Genomic DNA, 25,449 nt, shown 5'->3' with positions numbered 1-25,449 from the left:
TTTCACTCTGGAAAGAGTGGCTGTTTTAGCTTGGTCAAAGTGGGGATACAGAGCCCCTTAGCCATCCTTTTCTCACCCTGTGTTCATGGTGCCCTTGGAGCCGAGTTCAGGACTTGCAGTGACAGTTTTGATCAGCTTCTCTCTCAAGCAATCTGCAAAATACCAGAATATGGATAAAGCTGTCAGCTATCTACTGTGGATGATGTGGTAAAGACCATTTCCCATTTTATTTTTAGGCCATGAGAAGGGGGAAGAAAAACAGCATAATGATGTGTCTGAAACACTGAAGACAATTGCGACAGTCTTTTTTTTCATTTCCTCAAGTAATGCTTTTATTTTGCATTATTGGGGATGATGTGTCTGTTTTTCTTCTGTTAAATCTCTTACTTTCTTGGATCTGATGAGTCTTGCTCCTGGCATCTCTTCTAGGACTACGGTAATGTCTTTAAGGAAGAGATTCACCTGTTCTGTTGCTGGGTGATTGATTGGGCTCACTCTCTGTAGCGAGAGAAAGCTGCCGCAGACAGACAGTGATGTGGTTCCTCGCGTACCCTGCATCCAGGATAAACACGAACATATGGTGCCAAGGAAGTTTGTTGCGGGCCTGAGCTGCAGATAAACACTACAAGCTGTTATTTCAGAAGGGTTGCACAGGATGAAGATTGTTGTAAGGAAAACAAATAGTGTCACAGAAACAGAAATCAGATTTGTGCTGACGTCTGTTAGGACTTCTCTGGTCCTCCGGAGACTCTGTTTGAGACGAGTCCCTGCTGCTCCTGCCGCGTGGCGAGCGCTGCCGCAGCCGCCGGGCATCGCACCGTCCTCAGCTGTGGCTGCGGGACACGATAAACTACACCGAGAGCCCGGGCGCTCTCGTGTACGCAAACCTCGCGCTGGTTGTCAGCTTGGGGTGACGGCAGAGGCTGGTTTAGGTCCCGGTTTGATCAGGGAAGGGCATCAGAGAGAGAAACGTGGCAGCTCTTGGAGGATGCTGGCTGGACGGGGGCTAGCTGGTGATCGGAAGAAAGCTCTTCTGTTCCTGGTGGCCATCCTAGTCTCCTCATGGTTTTACTTTTTGGATGTCTGTTATCTTTAAGTAGAAGAAACAGCCTCCCCCTGCCCAATTCCCAAAGAAACAAAGTGGATTTATGGATAAAATTACTTTTTTTTTAATATCCTGACTCCTGTAAATAGAGCAGGGTTCAATTTTGCAGAGTTATAACTGACCCGGGAAGGTGTACAGAATGCATTTTGGGGATGCTGTGGTGGGATAAGAACTATTTAAGGCAACAGTTGAAGAGATCAAGTCTCTGTGCTCTAAAATGAGGTTTTGTTCTTTTGGTTTTTTTACAGAAACAAAATAATCATATAAAGTGTACTTACGGAAGGGTTTTCTGTAGAAATTGCTTTCAGCCCAAGGTTAAGATGTTTTGGTTATCATATCACTGCTAGTACAGGCTCCTAAACCTGGCACGAAGCAAGCAAAAATTGTTTGTTATGAAGCAGGTAAAGAAAACAAGGAAGGCAAAAAAATTTATTGTTGACATCTAGTGTTTCACTGAGATGATGTGGCTTTGGTTTCCCCCTCATCTTCCAAGAATCAATGAAGCCTGGAAAATGTAGCAGTTACTAAACGTCTTTCTATTTGATTTGGTAAAACATGAAGCTATGGTTAAAAACATGCAAAGTTTAGAAGTCATCAGGCTTTTGCACCAAAAGAAATTGGGTAGCTGTTTGTGTGCCTGAAAAGGGTGCATCATCTCAGAAGACGGGGGGAGGAGAAGTCCGTAGTTACTGCCTGTGTCTGTCCGTAGGGCGTAGGTGTGTGCCGGGACTTTGCATCTTGGCGATTCCTCAGACTCGTTGCTCTAACCCGGTCGGCTCTGGCGAGGCGTTGCGTATTGCTAGCACCGGGGGGGTGGCTGGCACAGGTGAGGGGTGGCCGTGTTTTGGGAAGTCAGCCTAGCTACCTAAACAGCGGCTGTTGATGTTATTTAAAACTCAGCACATAATGAACATAGCTGTGTCTAAATATACATCTCGAAATTGAGCATGTGCCCGTGCGTTTGTCCTCAGCGTTCTCTGAGGTGTTGTCTTGAGTCCGTGGGAGCTGAGAACATAAACCTGAAGACTTAAGCCTCCGTCTCCCCACCTAGGCCAAGGAGCAGCTTTCACAGAAACTTCTTGGGGCGGTTGGTTTTCTCCACCACGTGAGATAGATGCCAAACACTTGCCTGTGACCAAGGACCACCTGGTGTAAAAACTTACCGTCCGTGGGTGCTGGGGACCGGTGCTGTCGGGGACCTCCTGGGACCGGCTTCTCCCGCAGCCCAGGAGTCCGTTCACCGGCCGGGGCGACGGGCTTTGCGCTGGAGCTCCCGCGGGGGGCTCGTGGTGAACCGGCTAGCCTCGGCCAACCGGCCGGACGAGCTGGCACGGTTGCTGTGGGGATCTGTCTTCCCGGGGTCTTCTCACAAAAGGCGGAAAACCTCTTTTTCAGGTCTGCAGTGCGTGTGCCAGCTGTGCGAGCACACCAACTTCACCTGCCAGACGGAGGGTGCCTGCTGGGCTTCGGTCATGCTGACCAACGGGCGGGAGGAGGTGATCAAGTCCTGCGTCTCCCTCCCGGAGCTGAACGCGCAGGTCTTCTGCCATAGTTCCAAGAACATCACGAAGACCGAGTGCTGCTACACCGACTTCTGCAACAACATCACCCTCCGCCTGCCCGTCGGTAAGTGCCGTCCGAGTGCAAAATGGTGTTCAAACGCTTGGGTGATAGCTTGAGAGCGCAGAAATACTGTGCGGAGCGCCTGACCGGGAGAGTCAGCTAATGGGCATTTTAAAGGCTGTCTGTAAAAGAGTAGCTGGTTTTTTCCCAACTTGTTTCAGACAGGAAAATCTAAACTGCAAGTCTATTTGGGGAAGAGTGAATTTCTTCCATCTCCGGAAGATACTTGAAATGCTGTCTTTGATAACCCACGAGGCATTAACCGTGAAGATGAAAGGAAATGTCTGTAGGAAACAGACTTGTAACCTGACAGATTTTTGTGGGCTGGAATATCTTAAGGGAGTTTGTGATTTGAATTGGTATTAGTCTAGATGTTAGAAAGATGATATCTGATGTTCTGGGGACTTTCCATGGGGCATGGATCAGCAATGTATAGCAGCTGTGAATTAGCAACTGTGAGGAGCTGAGAGCTGTTAACTGGTGCGTCACAAGGAAATAATTAAGACCTTGCACTGGCTGAAGTTTTACAGTCTCAAACATTTCTGCACACAATTTGAAAGACCTGCTTTAGATGGCTCGGGTAAGGATTCACACTAGAGATGTTTGGAAGGAAGGCGGTTTGCTGTAGGTGCTGACTGTGAATTGTGTATGGGAAGCGCACCCCGTGTTTTTGGGCAGACAAGTGTCTGGGTTGGCGGTGTGGCATGACCCGTGATGGGGCAGTCCCCCAGCTCTCCTCGTTGTCCTTGGCCGGTCCATGTCACCGAGTGCCCTGTCTTTGTGATCTGGATTGATGAGCAATTACTGCAGGTTATGTTGGTGCACCTGTGTGTCAGAAGCAAAGGGATTGCAGCGGCTCCACTGTGGTCAGGAAGGCAGATGTGTCCTCTCCGTCGATACGGGTTGTATGACATGTAGGGTCTTCTGCTGGGGGGCGAAAGCAGTGAAGGGCACCACGTCATTGCTGGGGGATGTCTTTGGCTGATGCGGTTTCGGTAATCTTGTTAGTCTGTCTTGAACTTTGGGGTTCTGCGGTTCATTTTAGCGCCTTGTGAGGCAGCTTTTCTTCGGTGTTAGATCGGTATCGTTGATTCTTGCCCAGCAGGGATGAGAAACTGTAAGATTCCTGGTCCCAATTAGGGGGAGGAAAAAGATTTGTACTTCCAGGAGCTCTGTGTATTACACAGCTGGTGCAGTACTTGAATCTGCCAGACTCAAAATTGTGGCATGAAATTGATTCAGTGCTTTTTAAAAATAAACATTTATACTGGTTTTAGGTTTAATTATTTGACTCTTCTTTCCAAGATTTGTGTTTAATCCAGGCTCTTTTGAGAAAGCTGTAAAATGTACTACTTTATCAGATGATACCTTTCTACATACTTATAGCAGTGATAGATGTTACAGGTAAGAAAGATGCAAATTAATACATAATTTACCATTATAACTTGCATTTAAGCTGCTATCATACAGTACTTAAGAGAATTTAAAAGGCTTTTACTGGAAGGACTTGCAATATCATGTAAGATACAGGAGGGCAGACCATGGAGTTGCTGTGATAGCCTTGGGCACCGTCATCTCCTGGTGCAGACAGGCAGATGCTGGATGCTGCCAGAGGAAGGTCTGTTCCCACCGGCCTCTCTGGAGGAGCCAGCCTAGGTAGGAGCCTGACACCTGGGAGGTCTGTACCCCGGTACCTCATCTCACCTGTTGCGTGGGGCAGGAATGAGGATTATTTAAGTATTTTTCTTTCAGCTGACAACAGAAGGGAGATGCTAACAGTGGTCACACTCTAGAAATGTAGAAATAAAATACCATGCTTTTTTTTTCAAGTTGGGGTGCTGGAATCTTGGGAGAAAACTGCTATTTATAGAGGAGCAGTGGAGGCATGTCGTCCTAGCACTTGAACTGGTAATTGCAAAACCTCTGGTTTCATATTTCAATACCAGAGAAAATGACTTACTTAATTTTTAGCCTGAGCCCTTTGCTCTAAACATTTGGGGGAATTCATGTTGGTCAAAAATTTAACAGTGCCGTTGTTATTTGTTTGCTGGTCTTTTCTGACAGCCCTTCTTCACATAATTCGCATAATTGTAGGAAAGCTTCATTTGGGCCGCAGTAAAAATAAGCTTTCCAAGGGGCATTGCTGACTGTGAGGGTGAGGGAGCTGGGCTGCAGGAGCCGGGGCTGTCCCGGGCTATCCCTGCGGCACCCGCGCCCTTCGCGTCGGGAGGTTTCGATCCGGAGGCGTACCTGCTGTGCCGGCGGCAGCGGGCTCTGCCATGGGGAAAACCAGTTTGAATGCCATTGCCGAGGCTGCCTTTGTAGGTGCGTTCCTGTGCTTAGGAAATTGCTGTTTCCAAAGCGAGTTTTTAGGCAACTCCTTGCTCAGCTTGTGTTTTTCCTTGTTTCTAGTCTTAACATGGCACTCAGAAATCCAAATCTAGATCTTGGGTTTGTCTCTGACTGAGGGCAGGAAATTTAAAGTGAAGGCATCCGTAGCAAGTGACCAGCACTGGAAGTGTCAACTGGTCTGACAAAACACGAAGGCAGTTCTAGGTTTAGCAATTAGTCCGTTATCTTACTGACATTGTAAAAGTTTTTGTTCCCACCGCTGAGCCCGGGCTAGGCCAGGATTCACACAGCTGGGACTTGTTGTGCTTGGACCGTGCTGGTGCAAGGTCCCAGGTGGGATTGCTTGGTCCAGAGGTCCGTCTGTAGTGTCACCTCTTCCTCTGGACCGTCACTGTGCACCGTTGTGTGGTTCGTCTCGCGTTGGCTGGTTGTCCCTTGCCAGCCACGGTGGGTAATTAAGTAAGCCACTGGGTCTGTTTACGAGTGCCTAACTTAGCACGCGGGCTCTCTGGTCTTTAAAATACACCTGCTTTGTCAAGGTAGTTATTTAAGCCAGCCCACCTCCCACCACCCTCTCTCAAAGAGTAATAATACATGCGGTTTGTCACTTGGTACAGACACCTTGGTATGGAAGTTACGTCTGTCTGTCTATCTCTCTCCATTATGCAGATTCTAGTTTAAAAGTAGAGCATGTGGATGTGAGAAGCTTGCCTTTAGGCAGGAGTGAGTCTGACGGAGGAGGAGAAGCCTTGAGAAGGTCCAATGTGGTGCACATCCCTCGTCCGGAGCTTTGGCAGGATCGTCCCTGCCGGTTCCTGCAGCTACCCCCAGCTGGGCACACGAGGCTGTCCTGCAGCTCTTCTTCACGCCGACCTGCTTCGGCTCGACTCTGTGTTAATTACCAAGGGCTTGTGTTGTGAATGTTACCAAGAGTGACTGGAAAACAATCAAATGACTTGCAGACGGAGGATCTCTGAGGGCAGAAAGCAATTTGTTTGTGATTGCCTGTGCGTGAATTTCCGAAGTAGAACTGTAGATGGCATTGCGTGCCTCAGTCAGCGGCACAGCTCTTGTTACTGTGCCTTGCGTGGGAGGAGGTGGTTCTTGTTTTGAGTTGGTTTTGTTACAATGTCTGAAAATACACATCTTTAAGGAAGGATTCAACCTGGATATCTGCCTTTTTATATGCTTCTTGTTGTTGGCAGGGATTTCGTAACAGTCTTTTGCATTAACAGGTGCTGAGTTTCAAAGTGCAGGATTAGTTTGCAGTAATTAGGGTTTTTCTGTGTTACCCTGAATTCATTTCCAGGTTTCTACTATTTTAACTGGGATACTTTCTGCCCCAGCAGGTGACTTGAGGTGACCTTCCCCTGTCAGTGGGATATCATAACAGGGCTGCAGAAAACGACCTGCGTGCCGCTTCCTCGATGCACCTTTCTGTGAATCTCTCTCTGTACGAGAAATTGCCTCTGTGCACCTCAGCATGTAACAGGCTGTTTTGAGGAGTTGCTAATAAGATCTAGAAGACTTCTTCCAGTTGTAGACTTGTGTCTCACAGGATTTTCAGGCCATATTTGAGATCTGGGAGATAGTACTTGTGATCTCTGCCCCCACCCCACTTGTGAGTGGGATTTACCCCACCTGCAAACCCCTTCAGAGATGCCAGACTTTTACCTGCAGCCCCGGAGTAGAGTATTGGAGCTTCTTATAACCTGATGCTTACATTTGGTTATGGTGGAGGGTGGTGTTTGGCCCCAGGAAGAGCAAGTACAGGCTGGGGAACTTGCTTACCATCCCTTCTCCAAAGCAGCAAAGTTGATGTTGGCTTCAGTTATCTCCTTAGGTGACTCAGCAGCTGTTGAACTGGAGCCTGATGGCTCAGATGCTTTACGTTTGTTACCAGATATAAACTGGTGCTGAGCTCTGGTGTCTTTGCCTGCACGTCTATAGGTGTGTGGAGAAAAGTTCATGCTGCTACTCGTTCTAACCTCTTGATCTCAAAACACCTAGTGATGCTGGATATTAAGTCTCCATCTTTACAGATGCTGCAGATTGAGGCTGGACGGGTGCGGGTGGGTTTGTAAATTTGTCACAGGATTCTGGGCTTTCTGACCAGACCGCTTTCAGAGGCTGGCTAAAGAAAATGTCAGCCTCTCTGGGAAAAAATGTGGGGATGTGTTCAGTGTGTACAGCTGCACGTCCATGAGTTGGTGGGAAACTTCAGCACAGCAAAGAATTCTCTGGTTTTAGGGTTTTTCCTTCAAAAGTACCTCTGTCATTCCAGCAAAAGGCAGTGCACAGCAAGAACGGTCTCCTCTCTGCTCTGTTTTGGGCTCTTTGCTCTGCTGCTGGCACAGCAGCATCTCTAGAACTTGAGATAAAAAGCATATGATTTCTGTTCTGTATTTGCATAATGGAAAATGAGTCAGAGGAGAAAGCAGGCTTTATGCAACAAGATTAAGCTAATAGTGGGATTAACAAGCTGTATAATAAGTAATTTGCCAGCTCTCTTCTTTATTCCTGTTGCCCAAACTGTACAAAGGCACAAATGGCCCTCATATCACCTACAGTGGCACACACTGGGATGCAAGAAAGGCAAATACAATAGAGCTCCTAAGACAAAAATCCCTTGAACATGTTCATATTGCCAAGAGAGACAAATGGTACCAATTAGACTAATCGTTGGGCAAGATTCTTGTATTTTGTTGGGGTTTTTTTTAATATCGTCTGTAGGTTTTGCATGAACAAATTATTACTCTTCATTTACCTGTTTGAAGATGCCTAAAGACATTAAAGGCCTGCTAGGAGAATAGTATACATGGATATGTTAGTATTAAAGAAGTCAGACACTACTGTACCAAAAGTTTTAGAAGTTATATATTAATGCAGAAAATGAGACAAATTGGCCTTCAACCAATAACTTTCTGAATAAAATGCAGTGTTTCAATGAAATTGTAAGGGAAATCTCTTCAGTTGTTTATGGACCTTGAGAGCTTCCTCAGGTCCTGAAGGGCAGAGAGATGTGCAGGTTGGGCCGCAGTTCAGCGCAAAGCTCTGGCTTTCCCTTTCCTTTATTTTTGGCTCATCTGTTATTGAACAAGATGAAAAGGTCTCACATTGTTTTCCCAGCACATGCTTGGTCCAAGAGTAGAGTTAGAAGGAAGGTGTGGATGACGAGTGAAGAGACAAAACACAATTCTTCTCGCTAACTCTCCTAAAATGTTAGTGATGGGTAAAAACAGGGAGGATGGGGAATGAAGAGGAGGGGAAATATTTTTATGTATTTGTTTCTCTTCTGTGTGGCCACTTTGTTTCCTCCTAAGTGATGGTTTCTGAAAGCCACTGCTGGAGTTCAGCGGCCAACATTAACAGTTTGTGTTGCTGCTCTGCTGCAAAGTAGTAACAGAAATGTGATTTAGCTGGTTGTTTTCTGTTTTGGGGTTTTTTAATGAAAAAAATGAGCTTGTCTGCTGTGCCACAGCCAGCCTGGGATGAAGGTCAGGACTCAAAAAAAAAAAGTGGGGAGGCAGAGCTGCTTGTGAGCAACCTCCATCTGGATCTAGTGCCTTCCAGCCTGCTAGGGTGGTCTGATCCCGGTCAGGGGGCTGTGGAGGAGGTGTGATCGCTGGGACCGGCGTAGGTGGGTGTGAGAAGTGCTTCAGTCCGGTAACAGCTGGCCTGAACACATCAGCTGTTCGTGACCCAGAACGTGGGCTGTAGTGGTGCAGAGCTGCCCAGAGACTGAAATAGCTGCGTGAGATGCACCAGACCTGTTTCCTCTTCACGTCGGTGCAGTTCAGTGCTGCACCGCTAGCGCGGTTCCTGGGATAATCCGCCGGTTGGGCTGATCTGAGGTTCTCCCCAACAGAACCCCTGTGGGCAGAGCTCCAGACTGTCATAGCTGCTCTGTGGATGCCTCGTTCTGCAAATACTTCACATATTTTTGTCCCTCTTGGCCGTCCCAGACTTGTGTTCTCTGGAGGGACTGGTAAGAAGATAGCCATGCAAAGAGAAGGCAGGGCTGGGGTCAGGGGAGGGGGAGAAATAGCAATTCAGATAATGCGTCCGTTTATCTCGTGGCTGTATCCCTGAAGGGTTTGCTTGAACTTCTGGATCCTTAAGCAGACCTTTCTCAGCTGATTTCTGAATGTCATGGAAGGGGTGACAGGGTCTGTAGTTGGTGGAAGCTGGAGAAACTTAATTTTAGACTCTAGTCCAAATTGTGTATTGTTGAAATTGTTTAAAAGTATTCTGTACATCTGACTAGAGCCTCCCATTAGATGCAATATATTTTCTTACTACATTGGAAAGAATACATAATTTTCTCCGCAAGTAGCTTAGGAACGTAAACATGCATGGTTCACGGCTTTTAGAAGTCTTGTGGTGCCCATTATATGTCAACAGCAAGGCCAATTTTGTGTGCGAGAATGTCTTTTCCATTGAAGAGGAAAAAAAAAATCCTGCCTTTTTTTTTTTTTCTGCCTAAAAGTACTATTTTGTTTACACAACTTGGAATATAACTATATCATATTGTGAAATTGCTAAATATTGCCAGATGTGCTATTTTTGTTTCATACATGGCAACATGTCTTCAGCTTCTATTCTTGACTAGTAAGTCATTGAATAGTACATTCGAAATCAGATTGCAAAATGTTATGATTAATGGCGTTGATTTGATGGTTTTAGGTAGTCATGAGGGATTTTCTTATTTCCCGAAGAGTTTAACATTGCACAACTGCTGTAAACATTACCACACTTATCTGGTGATGTTTCCTTTAATTACTGTTTGTACTTCGCATGTCGTGTGTTTTGCACTTGTGCTGTTTGTCACTCCTCCTGTGTGTGGTTTGTGCTGTGGGAAGCCCCAAGGATCCCCAGGGGGACGTGGTCTGCAAGCCCAGAAGCGGGCACGGCTGCGGTCCTGGCTGCAGGACACCGTGCTGCAAGGGGTCAGGAGTGAAGATGGCCTACAACCAACTGTAAAGCAGAAATCACAGCGCTGGTACTTCTCAAGTCTCCTGCGTGTGCTCTGTGAAGAACTGGAAAGGGTTGCAGTAGTTGCCACCGGCCTCGATCCGCACTTTGTCCTTGGTACAGTCAGCAGACTAAAGGATGACGAAGGAGGTTTCTGGTTGACTCCTTCCAAGAAACTTCTCTAGACAGTCAGGATCTCTTCATCTGCCAGGAACTCGGTGGAGACCCCATGCAAACTGGCCCGGACACCTCAGCTTCCAGTCTCACTGCTAACTTGCCTTCTGCACTTGAGCTCTCTCAACTTAGCAGCATCTCAGAGGAGACCTGTAAGCATCACTGAACTTGGTTTTATTCTGAACAACTGTCACTGCGTAAGTCATAAAGCTGTCATCTGTTTGTATTCCTGATGCTGGATGTCACCCTCCTGAGTGGGTGTGAGAGAGGCTTTGAGTTTTGCCTCTGCTTTGCTCTGATGTCTCGCTCTGCATCCCCAGAATGGCTATGAGCGTCTTTGTCTCTGTGCTCCCTCCTCCGTTCTCCTGCTCCAGCCACGGTTTCTCCTGCTCCTTGCCCCAGAGTGTCAAAATGAGCTTGCTGGCCTGCTGTGCTCACTCCGACCCTGCTAGACCTGCCACTTTCTCCAGCCTGCCCCGCTGCTTGCCTGGCTCCCAAAATGCCATATGGGAGGGAAATAGCTCTAAAAATTAAGTTCTATTGCAGATCTCTCACAAAGCCTGCTCTGCAGTTCTTTGATACAAATTGTGCTCATCTATGTTTTCAGTAAAACTGTATCAGATCACTTCTCTGTTAAAATTGCAGACATTTTTTTCTGATAAGAATGGTTTTGTTGCTTTTTTTAAAGATATGCTGAGCATTTTTTATGAGCCCCTTAAAATTCTGCTATGAAACCTGTTTCAGTGGTTTACAGTGTACAAACAGTGCACTGCGACTTACAAATTGTCACATCCCAGAAGCTTAAACCGCATTGTTGTCTCACTTAATTCTGTTGCCAAATCTAGGAACCGAACCTAGATTTGCAGAATGTCTGACAAAGTAATGTAGACACAGCCAGTATAGTAATATGGTTTTAATATTAAAAACCCTTAAAAATGGGTACTTTCTTTCAGGTTTATCGTGAGACAGGAGCACGTCCTGCAACAAAAAGAGTGCTTGTGGAAATGCACGTTTCTCTACTCGCCTTGCTCTATGCCTCAACCCTTTGTGCTTGTTGTCATCACGCAGCTACTCCGTTAGCTGCCAGTCTGAAATCGTGGCCTGTGCAGTCTCTCTGAATGCAGGGTGAGGTGTTACCACAGCAATGTGATGTACAACTGGCTCGGGAGCAGCTAAGAAAAGCTAGGCAAAGTAATGTATTGTGCCCTTGGCAAACTTGGCTTTTCTCCTATTTGAAGTACTGCTAGAGCTGCTGCCCAGTTTCAGGAGATCCTGGAAAGTTTTATGTATGTACATAGGTATGTGTGTAGTTTTAAGGTAGACAGAAAGCCAACAGTAACCCTTACTCTTTTTTGCCTGTACAGGTTTGCCACCTGTAACATCCAGACTGCAAGGAAACAGGCTTGAAAGTAAAGAAAAAGGGAAGAGAAATGGAGATTTTAAAGAAGTTTGCTTCTGGAAAGAGTGGTGCTTTGGAATGGAGGGAGCTGCGAAGAAAGAGGGAAGAGAAGGAAGGAGCTGGAAGGACTGGGAGGGGGATACAGGACAGCAGTGCGCGTACGCTGCGAGAAGGGACTGCGGCTGCGACCCGGCAGCAGACCGTGCGCCGAAGTGAGATGGCTCTCCGGCAGAAGATGGTGCGGGCGGGCGTGCGGCAAGGCTGACGGGCACGAGCGGGAGGCGCGGGTGAAGGATGTCCCACCAGGACCGCGGCTTGCTCCCTGCCTGCCTCTGGGCGTTCGACGTGTGCATCCCCTGCGGGCTCTGCAGGCACTGAGATCGCTGGCTGCTAGGAGCAGGGGTTCGCTGGTAGGACTGACTGCTTGTCGCGGCTGCTTGCAGCAGGGAGAACTGCTGCTCTGGTTCAGGGCACCGCGCTCGTGTGCCAGTCTGCAAAAACCCTTCTGGGTCTCTCTTCCCGCTGGCTCCGTCGTTGCTGTTCAAAGCTTCCTGATTATTTTCCTTTTGATACTGTTTGCACTGGCCTAGGAACAATAAAGTTTCATACTTTGTTGATCAAGGAACAAGTTAACTTTGCACAGCTGACTTTGCTCCTGGCAGTTCTGAGGGATGGAGTGCATGGCTTGACAAGGTCCTTTGAAGAAGCGGTACTTCTATTGTGGTATTAACTGGAGGAAAATAGCAGTCAATGCTGAGGGCCATCAGGCTGCTGCTTCTGAGACTCCAAGTCACTGAAGTGACTTGGAATCTCAGTTACTCTCAAAATTTGGATTACGGTGTACACATCGCTTAGCGTTTGCCGAGAAGGAGAGAAGGGCTTTTTGTTTTCTGGGACGGCTAAGGGGTGACTTTGCATGGTGTGGAGGTCACAATTCTTAAATCTTCTGTAGCCTTTAGAACCACTGTTTGATACTTGTGATTCTGAGTGTTGAGGGGGTTTTTTTTGTCACGTTTCTGTTTTGTTTTATTATTTGGGGGTGGTGGTGTTGGTTGATTGTTTTGGATTTTGTTGGTTTTGTTTGTGGGGTTTTTTTTAAGCTTATTTACAATTTTGGGGGCATTAAGGGATTTGTGTCTGTGTGCAAGTGCAAGTGAATACCTTACTAATGTATTCCTATAGCTTCTTGATGTGTTTTTTACCCCTATAGTTTTAAAATGGAAAATGATCTAGGACAGTCCCGTTTCTTGACCCTTGTGAAATACAGCTTCACGAACACAAATTCCAAAAGTGTTCTGTCTTAGAAATCCTATTAACGCCTCATTTACTAGAACTTTGTATTCCCGTATGTGTTAAGTGTTAGGAAATGTTTTCTTCCAAGGATTTGTTTTCAGCAGGGACAAGTGTGCTGAGAACTTTATACACCAGCTTTCAAGTGTGGGAAGGGCGCTGCGCCCACCGGTTGTAAAGCCGGTAAGGTGTCTCCTGCTGAACGCGGCTTATCCGTGTGCGGAGCTGCCGCCCGTGCCGCTGTGCGCGGAACCAAGCGGCTGGCTGTCGGGGCGGTGGGCACGCTGGTGCGGCCCTGTGCGCTGGGGCACGTCTGGGGTGGGCTCCCGCGGTGAGCTTGCTGGCCCTATCTCGATCTTCTGCACTGGGGAGGCGGGGGATCAGCTAACTGCAGACAAACGGCATTTTGCCAGCGCAAACAGATTAAAACCGCATTCCCTGTAGAGTCCGTGCTGCGTTTTTGGAACTACAACTGCAAGGACATGTTCTTGGGGTGCTTGCCGTCTCGAACGGTACTGGGACGTGGGGTGGGACTAGCTGGAGACGCTGGCGGCCGGGACGCGTTGCGCTGTGAGAAATCTGTGTGGGTTTTAGTAACAGATAAGAGGAGACGCAACCGGACGGGACCCTGCGGGGAGGGGTCGGGGGGTCTGAGGAGCTTTCCTGGGGGCAGGCGCGGCGGCGGTCTGCACGGCACCTTGCCTCCAGCTGCGCTGCCGAACGTCTCCGCTGGCGTTTCCTTGAGGAACCGCTGGTGGGGTGGTCTGTCCGAGATGGCGTTGTTCAGTGGGGATCGCGGCGCTAACCTGAGCCCACGCTACCCGCAAAGAAGGCGCGGGGGGGGAAAGACGCCGTAACTTACAGAAACGTGGTCTGTCTCGCCACTGCCAGTCCCAGTCAGGACGACTGTGGGAAATCATTAAATCTTAATAGGTCGTCGCACCACAGCCCTTCGCTGACCATCTTTTTCCCTCCGCCCCGCTCTCTGTTGTGTCTTCCAAAAGCCTCGGAGTCTCCCGGCAGAGCCGGCGCGGGCCCCGTGGTGCTGGCGGTGGCGGTGGCGGTGCCGGTCTGCGTCCTGTCCCTCGTGGCGGTGCTGGCGGCGTGCTCCTGCCAGGGCCGGCGCTGCGCCCGCGGCAGGGCGAAGCAGCCCAACGTGGAGGAGCCCCTCTCCGAGTGCAACCTGGTGAACTCCGGGAAGACGCTGAAGGATCTCATCTACGACATGACGACCTCCGGCTCCGGCTCCGGTACGTGGCGGGGCTGCCCCGCTGCCTTGCCCGCCGCCCTCGCCTCGGTCGCTTCGCTGCCGGCTTTCGGAGCAGATCTTCTCGATGCTGAAACCAAAGGCAGGCGTCCCACCTTCTTGTAGGGTGGTGAACGTTGCCTGCCGCGCAGAGGGTGCGGGTGGGGGGCTTGTCTCAGAGGCTCTGATGCCGGCGACGACTTTTACGTCAAGGGAGGTTTTGTGCCGATACCCTTGGCCGCACCTTCCAGCAGCAACAGGGCTTTGTTTGCTCTTTCTCTGCCAAGTTACAAAAGTTCGATTCTTTGTTTGAATGGAGGAGTTCAAAAAGTTAATTCAGAAGCCAGTTTCAGCTGGTGAAACAAAACATTGCTGGCTGATGTGGCACAGCTGAAAATAAAAGGTACTAAATTTAACTGAATGAGTCACTGTGCCACTCCTGAAATTTTTTATAGCGGTGCCAAAATAATGTTACTCAAAATTCTTGTTCTGAGCAGAACACCAACCTTTATAATATTTTCCCCATTTCTGATATCCTGTCTACTATGATGCCTCCATTGCTATTGAGAACTTGTTAAATCAAAGAAATGCAAAAATGAGGTGGAAATTAAAAAATTCCAGCTCATCAAGCTGGTGGCACATCTGGTGTGTACAGCCCAGCTTTTGGTAACTAGAATTTTTATTTACTTGAAAAATATGTAAATCATGCTTACTTTTATTTATAAGTGAAAAATTTATAAGTGTTGCTTAATTTAATTTGCTTTATTTTCCATGAACTACATACCTTTCAGGATTAATTTATTGTACTTCCCTAGTGTTTTTTCACAGATATAATGAGTAGACTTTGGCTTTATTTACCCTGGAGTTTTAACTGTTCATAGGCACCCCTGAGCTAATAACAGGGCTTCATTTGCGCTGACCCACAGCAGAGGCAGACAGACCCTCACGTCCACCAGTGCGGTGATTTGTTCTGATTTCAGCCAAATAGCGAGTTTGCTCCTCTCTGCCTCGAGGCAACGCAGAGGTTAGCCACAGGCAGCCCGGACAAGCCCATGTAAAGGCAGTAGCAGCTGCAGGGTGTGAGGGCTCTATTGAGGAAACTGGAGGGAAAATTGAATCAATTTGAGTAAGCTGACCTTCAAACTATAATTTTTCCTGCTGATTGTTTTGCTCGGTTAAAAGCAAGGTTGTCTTGATTTAAAAAAAAAAAAAAAAAAAGTCTTTGTTTTAAGTCCCAGACAAATACAGTATGAAATCAAACGAGGCAGGGGTTTATGGCTAGCAAAACAAAATGAAACTGCTATGATAATATATTTTTCTTTTTGAAAATTTCAGCCAGAACAGAGCAACTAATTGACCGCAAAACAAACTCTAGCCCATATCAAACCAAATTAAGTAGTTCAGGCCTGCTTCTTTATTTTTATTGTTTTTTATGGTTTGTTTTTTTTTTTAATTTATTTGGGATTGGGGAGATAGAGTTTGGGGAAAGAAAGGTACCTGTGTCATACAGGTCTTCTGGCTTTGCTGGGAGATACACCTGCGCGGTGGTTTCCTTAGAGCGGTGGGAGGGGAAGGGAGAGCTGCCTTTGGGCAGGGCTGCTGGACGCGGCGCGGGGAGCTGGGGGCTGAAGCCCCCGAAGGCTGCCGAGAGCGCGGCAGGCGATGCCCGCTGCGGGGACTGGCAGGGCTGAGGTCCAGCCCTGGCGTTCGCCAGCACACGGTTGTTGCAGTCTGCCACGGCTTTTTACGCGTGGGTCACGGGCAGTCTTTTTCCCTTTGTCAACAGAACAGCAAAGCTGGGCTTATTTTCCAGGCAGGCCATGGCGTACGTGCCAGTTTTTTCCGACCTTTTCTGTTTCTGTCCCCTGCCCCCTTGTCTGAAGGGTGTGTAATTCCTGTTGTGGCTCTCGAAGGAGTCTGCGGAGCTTGTCCCCGGTGAAGGGGGGTTCCCTGGTATCCCTTGGCAGACTAACAGGCGCTAGGCTTTCACTGCACCCATCGGAACCTGACCCCCGGTCTTCAGTCCGTGCGGAGGGCTCGCACCCGACTCGCTGCAGGACTGAGACCGTCTGTTGTACCTAGTGACAGACACGAGGTACGCTCATCTGGCAAGTGACGCCGAAAAGGATGGTTTGGGGAGATTTTGGTTGGGAGAGGATTTTCCCTTTGGTACTCTCTGAAAGCAAAGTCATGAGTACAGCTCGCTGGAAAACTTCCAGCTTTGGGATTAAAGATCACCGCTGAACTCTTTCACAAATGCCCATCTCTTCTTTTTAAACTAGGTTTACCTCTGCTCGTACAAAGAACAATAGCGAGGACTATTGTCCTGCAGGAAATTGTAGGAAAAGGCCGCTTTGGCGAAGTCTGGCGTGGAAGATGGTGCGGGGAAGATGTAGCTGTGAAAATCTTCTCCTCCAGAGACGAGCGGTCCTGGTTTCGGGAGGCAGAAATTTATCAGACGGTCATGCTGAGACACGAAAACATCCTGGGCTTTATTGCTGCCGATAACAAGGGTACGCTGCGACTCGTGCGTGAAATCCCGGTGTCTGCCTCAGAATTGCCCTCGCTGCCCCCGCTCCCATCTGAAATACCACTTTGAACCTCCCCGTTGTCCTGAGCTCCTTCCCGGTGGGGTGGCCGGCAAACTTGTTAGTTGTGGCCTGAGCCGGCCACGAAACAGGGAAGGTTTTTCCTGGCTAATTTTTTTAATAAAGCTGAATAATCTTGCTTCCTCCGGGTAGATAACGGGACGTGGACTCAGCTCTGGCTTGTCTCCGAGTACCACGAGCAAGGGTCCCTGTTCGACTACCTGAACAGGGGCACGGTGACGGTGGAGGGCATGGTCAAGCTGGCGCTGTCGGTGGCCAGCGGCCTGGCACACCTCCACATGGAAATCGTCGGCACGCAAGGCAAGTGCTTGTCCTGCAAATATTTTAAGGAGCTTCAGTGTATTGGCAAAAATGTCTATGGGTGATGTGGTACAGTAAAGCGTTTCACAAACTGTTATGCCACGAGAAACAGTATTAGCGTAAGCGTGCGTGGTACACTATAAAGAGAGAACAGGAATATCATCTTCCCGCTTTAATTGTCTGCGCCTCCTTCCACATCTTTGAGTGGATGCCTGTGGGAGCAGCTGTGCTAAAGGGGAGCACTAATGAAGGATTTTCTAACTGAATTCGGAGGCTGAACTTACAGTTTCTGTTTTTGTGTTTTACTCCTGAAATACAGGTATTGGAACAAAAATGCCCTTGAGGCTTTTTTTTTTAATGTGATGGCATTTAGCAGAGCTTTACTTGGTACAAAATAGGGTTCAATGTTTTTTTTACAGGGTGCAGTAATGAATTTGAATAAAGCTGTTTTTTGCTTCCTTGCTCGTTACATTAAAATTCATACTGCTGTTACCCAAATTGACAGCGCTTTCCCTTCCTGCGCACAGGCAAGCCAGCGATCGCGCACCGAGATCTGAAATCTAAAAACATCCTGGTGAAGAGGAACGAAAGCTGCGCCATCGCGGACCTGGGCCTGGCGGTGAAGCACGACTCGGTGCTCAACACCATCGACATTCCCCAGAACCCCAGGGTGGGCACCAGGAGGTGGGTGAGGGCGACCTGCCCACCGCCGGCCCGGCTCGCCCCGCGGGGACGGCTTCTCTCCGCCCGTCCCTCCATCCCTGACTTCCCCCTCTGCTTTTGGCATCTTGTTGAGCATTGGCCACAGACCCCAGCCCACCCCGTCCCCGCCGCGTGGGTGCGGAAGGCGGTCGCCGGCCCCCGGACCGGGACGGAGCTCCCCATCCCACGCAGAGCGCGGCTCCGCGGCGTGGACGTCATCGCGCGTCGGTCACCCCGTGTGTGTGCCGGGCATCGCTGCCGGCGCCCTGAGTGGATGTGGGCAGCGGTGGCGTTAAATTCATCAGCCGGGCTGATGCTCGTGCCTTCAGTCGGGATCGCCGTCGGAAGGAGCTTCCCTTTTTTCCCAGTAGGACCGGCTGCTGCCTGGCCCCGGCGTGCAGCTGCAGTCTTTTGCGTGAACTCCCTTTAGCAAATTGACCTTTGTGTGCTTTAAAGGTATATGGCTCCCGAGATACTCGATGACGTAATGAACACGAACATCTTCGAGTCCTTCAAGCGTGCAGACATATACTCTCTTGGGCTAGTATACTGGGAGATAGCCCGAAGGTGCTCCGTTGGAGGTGAGGTTTTTGGCCTTTTCATTTTGCAATCCAGACCGCTTTTTTCTTAAATAGAACAAAAGCGCTCTCAATTCTCTGCGGTGTGTGGTGGTGGAAGTCTGTTGGGGAGCAGTCGTTCAAGGTGGCCCCAAATCTCTCTCATTGACTGTGAAAACAATTAGAGTTTGTTCTGGAGAATCTACTTCGACTTTTGTGTTACCTACCCAATAAATCTTTCCTAGGAATCACTGAGGAATACCAGTTGCCTTACTATGACGTTGTGCCTTCTGATCCTTCGATAGAAGATATGAGAAGGGTAGTTTGTGAGCAGAAGCTCAGACCAAATATTCCAAACCAGTGGCAAAGCTGTGAGGTAAAAGCAGTTTTCCAGTTTATTACAAAGCATATTTAAATTAAGACAGAATTTTTCAGTGAGCCAAAGGGAACTCGATGTCTAGCCTCTCCTGAATTTAAATGTGTTTCAGCTGTCTAGCTCTCTTTCAGCTCCCAGATCAATACAGAGAAAACTGTCTTTGCACCAAGCGCTGAACTCTCTCAAATATAGGTCTTAATTTGTGATACTGCTGTTGTATTACCATTTCAGAGCGCTCTATATTTTATCTTCCAGTATTGCACTTAAAAAATTAAAAGCGGGAGGTGACAGTTTTGTTCTTGACCTGTTCTTTTGACTTCTGATTTGCAGGCGCTGCGAGTAATGGGCAGGATAATGCGCGAATGTTGGTACGCCAACGGTGCCGCCCGGCTGACCGCCCTGCGCATCAAGAAGACGATTTCACAGCTCTGCGTGCAGGAGGACTCCAAAGCCTGACAGAGCTCCCTGGAGGAGGAGAGGGGAATGAATTCTTCTGTCATCTTTCAACATGTGATATTATTTTTATTTTTGGTCTACCTCAGATAACGTGGTTCAGTATTTAAGTGCCCAAACCAGAGCACTGACATCTAGCTTCATATTTGGCCACTGCAAGGGGCAGCTTTTGACTCATAGTTCCTGTTTTATACAGCAAGTCAATGGTTTGCTTTGGTTTTCTGAAGTAAGTTAGACACTAGGCTAATCGCAGAAAGGAGCTTAAAACACGATGACAGTATGAAAATACCTTTCGCTGTTGTGCTTTTTATTCTAGTCAAACCCCAAATGTATTGGAAAGAGCTGGTATTGGTTAAAGCCTGTTTGCAAGAGAAACCACATGTTTTGTCCTCAAACCAAGTAAAAGACCAAATTTAATCCAGCTTTTTACATATTTTTATGCAGGAATCTGAAAAGGGGCTGTCAGTAAAATGCATTTTAAAATATGACATTTATCATTACCTAAGCAAATAAAAAAGCTCAAAATTCCACTAAGCATGTATATTATGAACAAAAGCATCTAGTTATTTTTTTATTAACTTTTATTTTTATTGTCTTGATTTTATACATAATATTATAGTTAGGATTTGGAGTTATTTTACTCTGTTCATTTGTTGATTGAACATATCGGTCAAGGGACAATTTTTCTTCTTAACAGTTAGTAGGAAAAACAATAAAGGCAATACTTTTACAAAAGATATGTAGGGATGGAATGGGAGAAATTCTACCTAAACTGCAAAAGTATATATTTTTAAACAACATCTTGCTAATCTGTCACTGGTAACGTTTTTGAGTGCCTTTTGATGTTTTAGGGGGAAGCTTTAACAAAATTAATTCTCGGAAAGCAGTTGAAACCTGGCAGAAAGGTTCGTTCCTCGCTGCAGCGACGTACTGCGCAGCCCCCCTCGCCGTGTCGGGGGATCTGGGGGTGCCCACGCGCTCGGGAGCCGCCGCGCAGCCTCCGGGAGCGGCAGGGCTGCTGCGAGGCTGTGTGCTGGCGCAGCGCCGGTGGCTGCGGGAGGTGAACGTGCTTTCTACTGCCCTGGCTTCTGGCACTTAAAATTGGTGTTTCAAAGGTACCTGCGCTCTGGACTGGATCACTGTTTGCCGTTGTCTGTCACAGCCTAGGGACCTGTTAAAATGTACATTCAAAGCGCTGATGTCCTTGCAGGAAGCCAATACAGCCTGTTCAGAGGTTTCATATGGATTTCTGTAATAGCACCAGCCTGGTGAAAAGTACTAACGTTTCTAATCGTATTCCCATAATACTGCAAGCTATCAAAAGTGGGGTGTTTTTTCAAAATTCACTGCCGTTCTGGCATGTTGTGAATTCTGCCCCACTCCGTGGTCCAGACATTTGAATATAGTGTTCTAATATTTTCAATAGCCAAAATTTTACATTTCATAATAATGGTTCTTCAAATGTTTCTAAATCCAGGTGGTCCTTGGAAATTAATCCCAGAGATGTTTCCAGAATAGCAAAGCTTTGCAAAAATTCGCTGTAGTGTAAGCTGTTAGCTAATTACGGTACTTAAGATTAATCTTTGACATGAAACCTCTTGAATCGGGGCTCTTACATGGAAGAATGGGTTAAACTTTTACTGAGTGGGACGGTCAGTAGTATCAGTACTCCATGTTTCATCCTGACACACACACTCTAGGACATTATGGACTCTTTATGGATGTTAATTGCCCCGTAAATAGGCTCTACTGCAATTTACCTGTTTGCATAACTTTTAGTCGCTCCTGCTTTTGCTAAGTCATGCAAGTCTGTTTTTGCTCTGTTAGCTGAATGGTGGAGAATATTTCTACTAGATTGCTAGTAGATTTGTTTCCAGTATGCTTTCTGAGATATAATCAAAGTCATCTTACAGATTTAATTCTTATGTGCTGCAACTGCATAAGCTACACCAGGGAGCTTAACAGATGCGTACTTTCTAAGCTGTTTGAGGGGTAATTGTTGCAACTGCATGATCCAAAGTGTGATGCTGACTTGAGTACCAAAGGATTTGCAAACATAAGATCCAGCATTTGTTCTTGTAGAATGTAACTTGAAAAGAATCCTTATGTTAAAAAGGAACAATCAAAGATTTTTTTTTTTTTAAGTTGGAAAAGGAAATGTCTTATCCATTGAAATCAACTCTTCTTGAATTTGTAGAATAAGGTGTCTGAAATCAACAATAGTGGAGTAAAAGTAATTTAAAATAGTATTAGGACTGTTTCTTCAAAAGTATTTAAACTGTGCAGATGAAATGGACTTTTCAGAATGGTTTTAACACTCAGGAAGGTGCCCAAAAGGAGACGGTCCGTCTTTCCGGAGCTCCTGGCGCTTGCAGACCCGGTTAGCTCTTCTTCTGAGAAAAAAAGAATCAAATGTTTGTGAACAACCATAGCAGTGTGTTAAAATATGCATTAAACCCAGTCATTTAGAACAATTACCCAGGAGGCCGTATCAAAGAGTGAAGCGTAGTGAAGTGACGGAGCCGTGTTGCAGGGTGACCTGCCGGTATGGCGTACCCGTGAACAACCAGCCTGAGGAACTCTGAGAATGGCTCCAGCGCGTTCCCGAACGTCTGCGCCTCGCGGCGTCACGCAGCTGTGCAGTCACGGCGCTGCCTGCCCGCGCTGGAGCCGTAAGTAACGAAACACAAATAGCTGTTTAGTGCTGAATCAACTGAAGGAAATAATTTTAAAGCAAAAAGTGCTGTAGTTTCACAAGGAGAATGCAACAGAATCAAGTTCATCCCGAGCACACCCGCCCCTACGCTGACAGCAGGTACGGTCTCTGTTGTTAGCAGTACGGTTTGTGGTTGAGCAGGTTCATGACTGTTCAGGGGGAGCAGAGGGAAGAGCGGTGTGTGCTGAGCAGTCTAAAGGAACCGTCTCGATAGCAAAGCCTGTGATGGTTATGGCAGCCTTGATGCTTTAAGACTCATTAGTGAGAACTGCATCAGTTGCCATACAAAACGCAGGATGACCAAGGGACGCCATTAGCTTCTCTTACACCACTTTTAAAACATATTAATTTTTTTGCCTAAAATGGAGACATTCCTTGAACTTCACAGTGAGAGTGATCAGAATGCTCTCTAGGGGGTTTTCTTCCATTTTAAATTCAGTCCTATGCACTTTTTATCTATATTATCCTTCGAAAGTATCTGTGCCCTTGAAGTGTATCTGATAACTGTTCCTGGGGGTTCTGTCCCTGTGAATTGGATTGCACGGTGGAGGAATTTGGTGTCTGTGCAGAAGCTCCTCTGGGTCAGGAACCACGCTAGACTAAAGTCGCACTGAAATTAAAAAAAATGTGCTTTTTGGCATAAGGCGCTTTGGGGACCCACTCTCAGGGTAGAGCTAGGAGATGTTTACAGGGAGGTTTACTGGGTACCGCGGTCGTGAACCGGCGATCAGGGACAGTACTTGCTGCAGCCCTCCTCCGCTCTGGGGACCGAGCTGCGGTCTGCGCGTGTTGTGTCTGCTGAAATAAATGTGGTCCCTGCCTTCGCGAGGCTCGTGCGGCTGTTACAGTGGCCTTATGCCGCAGCACACCCGGTTGTTATTTACATCGTGGTGTAATGAAATTGGGCAGGATGTGGAGGGGGGAGCTCACTGGCACAAGCCTGTGTTCCTCTGCAGCTCCTCCGCAGTCTGCCCTGGGATACAGCCTGCTCCCCTTTTTTTACTTTAATCTTGCTTCAGACACCAGCGTAACCACCATCAGTAACTTCTTTTTAGCTGTAAATGCCACTTGCTTTGTCCTATCCGTTCGGTCACTTCTCCAAGGTGGTGGATTTTTAGGCTATGTTTTCTCAGTTTCCCTCTTGGCTCTCTGCAAATTGTTGAACAACCCTGGAATTTGAAAAAGACCCTTTTGGTGCCAAGCTGGGGAGGTGTGCGAAGGGGAGGATGCTCTGCGCAGCTGGATGCTGGTCTGGCTCGGCTGCACCTCTCCCAGGTCACGGCTCTAGCCCTGGGAATACTTTAAATCTTTTCCTGTGCATATCTCATGGCATGAGATGTCATGGTCTGTTTGCCCTAGCTTTTCACTTAGCTCAATATTTTTGCACTGGTTTTCTTTTTTCTTTTGTTGTTGAGAGGTAAATGTATGTTTCAGCAAACTAGAGTTAAACAGAACTGAGCCAAGGGGCTGATGTTGTTGTACTGGGCTTTAAGATGTTTGTAAACGGTACGCTCCTTTTAAAAAAATAAAACCCAACAACCTTGTTTTAGTGGCCTTTCCCCTCAATGTAGATTTGTCCTGTTCAAATTTAAGAACAAAGTTATGCTGAGACACTTCTTTGTGGTTTTAGGGAGGCTTAGGTTTCTTGAGAGGTTACTAACCTTCCTGCTAATCTTCACTTAAAGTACAAGTTCTTAAGCTCGTAAAAATTTTCAAGCTCAAGGATGCTCAAGACCAGTCACCACATTTAGCCTCTCCTAATTGATGCTTCTAGTTTGGGGGAGTTACTAATTTTTTTAATTTGCTTCTAATAACAACCTAAAACTTACCATGGAATATGAACTGAAAGGGAAAGTTAATTAACATTTTCTCTAGCACCTAATTTTTTTTTGCTTCCTTAACTGCTGCCTCCAAATACCCCTTGAGAAATTGAAACTGTAATCTCTTTTGCACTTTGCTACTTTTATAGTAATTTGCACTCAACCCAGATCATTCCCTCCTGTAACCCTGTAAAGAATCCTATAATATTTTAGTCATTGTTATGTCACTTCTTTTTTTGGTAATAGATTCGGGAATTATAAATAAATTTGTTTAGAAATATGTCTAGTCCCTACAACGGGTCTTAACGCTGAACGGAGCAAGATCTTCTTGCGGTCCCCGTCTGCTGGGATCTCCTGTGACTGTTGGTGGGCTCAGGAATGTCCCCAGCACATCACTGCTAATGGGAAGGAAGTTTCTGTGTTTAATTTGTGGCTGTTGAGAACGGTACCTTACGAACTGCCTCACCACTACACGGGCGAGTTTAGCACCGGGACTTGGGTCTGTGGCAGGTAGCGCTTCCGCAGGGCTCCCACCCGCGTGGCGGGTTTCGGTGTGAGCATGGGTGGGAAGACGCTCTGTTGCATTCTTTGCGGTCTGCAGATACCGACGCAGAAGCGCGTTTGTGTGTAGTGGTGTGTGCTGATCAAGGTTATGGCTCAGAAATTCCTGCTGCGGTTTGGTGTCGGTTTTGTAAAGCTGTCCTTGGCCTGCGCGCAGAGCCCCGTGCCAGCAGCAGCACCCGGAGCTGAACCTCTCCTGGGAATGGGACCGCTCTTACCTTGGCAGTGCAAGCTGCGCGTCTGTGATTCCGAATGGTGCGGGGGGGGTCATCCCTACGTGCTGCGGCACCCCAATCCGTGTGAAGCTTTTAGGGAAAGACATCGTGTTCTGTTTTAACAGGCAGCACAATTTATGAATGTATGGGAAATAAGTGTTAAGAGGTACAATATATTTCTACAGAATACAAGAAATGTGCAATAAGTTATAAGTTATACTGAATGTATTTTTGGCATAAATAGACTGAATGTATTTTGAATGTAGCTATTACATTTGTGTCTAAATCTGCTGTGGTTTTCAGTCCCCAAAGAGAAATGTGTAGTGTTCTGTCAATCTACAAGCTAGTTTCCGAGTTGTCTGTTTTTTAAAGAAGCATTGATATTTTATCTGGAAGTACTGTAATATTTTAGAACTTAGTATAGCAGTACAATGCTAAAATTCAACCTTCATATTGTGAAATACCTAATCTAGTGTACACTGCAGCAAGTTATTTTAAAAACTATTGCTAAAGTTATTGCTTGATTATTGCAGCTGCCCTGGGTGTAAATAATTTGTTTAAATGTTGTATTTTGTATGCATATTTTACATACTGGTATACTTTCAGAAAGACGTGGCGATTTTAATAAATTAAGCACACTCTGCCATTGTGTTCCCATGAAGTGTAAAACTATTTTTTTCATGTTCACTTTGTGAGGGGAAAAGAGTTGAGGGCTGTTTCAGGTAACTTGTAGACATTGGAGGTGTCAAACATGAGCCAAAGCGCTTCCGCCGGCGTGTGCCCCCCAGCCCCTCACCCGGCGGGTGTGCTGGGCAGGGGGCTGCCGCCACCGAGCACGGGGCTCTCGGGTCTCTGCAGAGACTGGGAAAAAGGGCAAGGTTCCCATCGCTGCTCCTGGCCGATGTGCTGCAAAACGGGGAATAAGTCACGTCTGGAAGGGCATCCTGCGTTTTTTCCGGACTCCGTCCCTGTAGGGT

At 47.2% G+C, this 25,449-nt stretch overlaps 1 protein-coding gene across 3 annotated transcripts in view; it reads left to right on the top strand.

Annotated features, from left to right (window-relative positions):
* The window catches only part of ACVR1C (activin A receptor type 1C), a 38,944-nt gene extending 13,819 nt beyond the window's left edge, over positions 1–25,125 (top strand). For 2 of the 3 annotated variants that reach the window (XM_075029118.1, XM_075029117.1), the window contains 8 exons: positions 2,501–2,731; positions 13,922–14,167; positions 16,446–16,676; positions 16,905–17,072; positions 17,600–17,756; positions 18,231–18,355; positions 18,577–18,707; positions 19,038–25,125. In XM_075029118.1, coding sequence (XP_074885219.1) covers positions 2,578–2,731; positions 13,922–14,167; positions 16,446–16,676; positions 16,905–17,072; positions 17,600–17,756; positions 18,231–18,355; positions 18,577–18,707; positions 19,038–19,163 — 1,338 coding nt within the window. In that variant the 5' untranslated portion in view covers positions 2,501–2,577 and the 3' untranslated portion in view covers positions 19,164–25,125. The remainder of the gene's footprint in view (positions 1–2,500; positions 2,732–13,921; positions 14,168–16,445; positions 16,677–16,904; positions 17,073–17,599; positions 17,757–18,230; positions 18,356–18,576; positions 18,708–19,037) is intronic. The other variant, XM_075029119.1, reaches the window with a different exon arrangement.
* The last annotated feature ends 324 nt before the right edge of the window (positions 25,126–25,449 follow it).

Source organism: Buteo buteo, chromosome 5, assembly GCF_964188355.1.
Source record: "Buteo buteo chromosome 5, bButBut1.hap1.1, whole genome shotgun sequence".
NCBI lineage: Eukaryota > Metazoa > Chordata > Aves > Accipitriformes > Accipitridae > Buteo > Buteo buteo.
The sequence above is the reverse complement of the archived record's forward strand: the minus strand, read 5'-3'. Positions and strand labels throughout refer to the sequence as shown.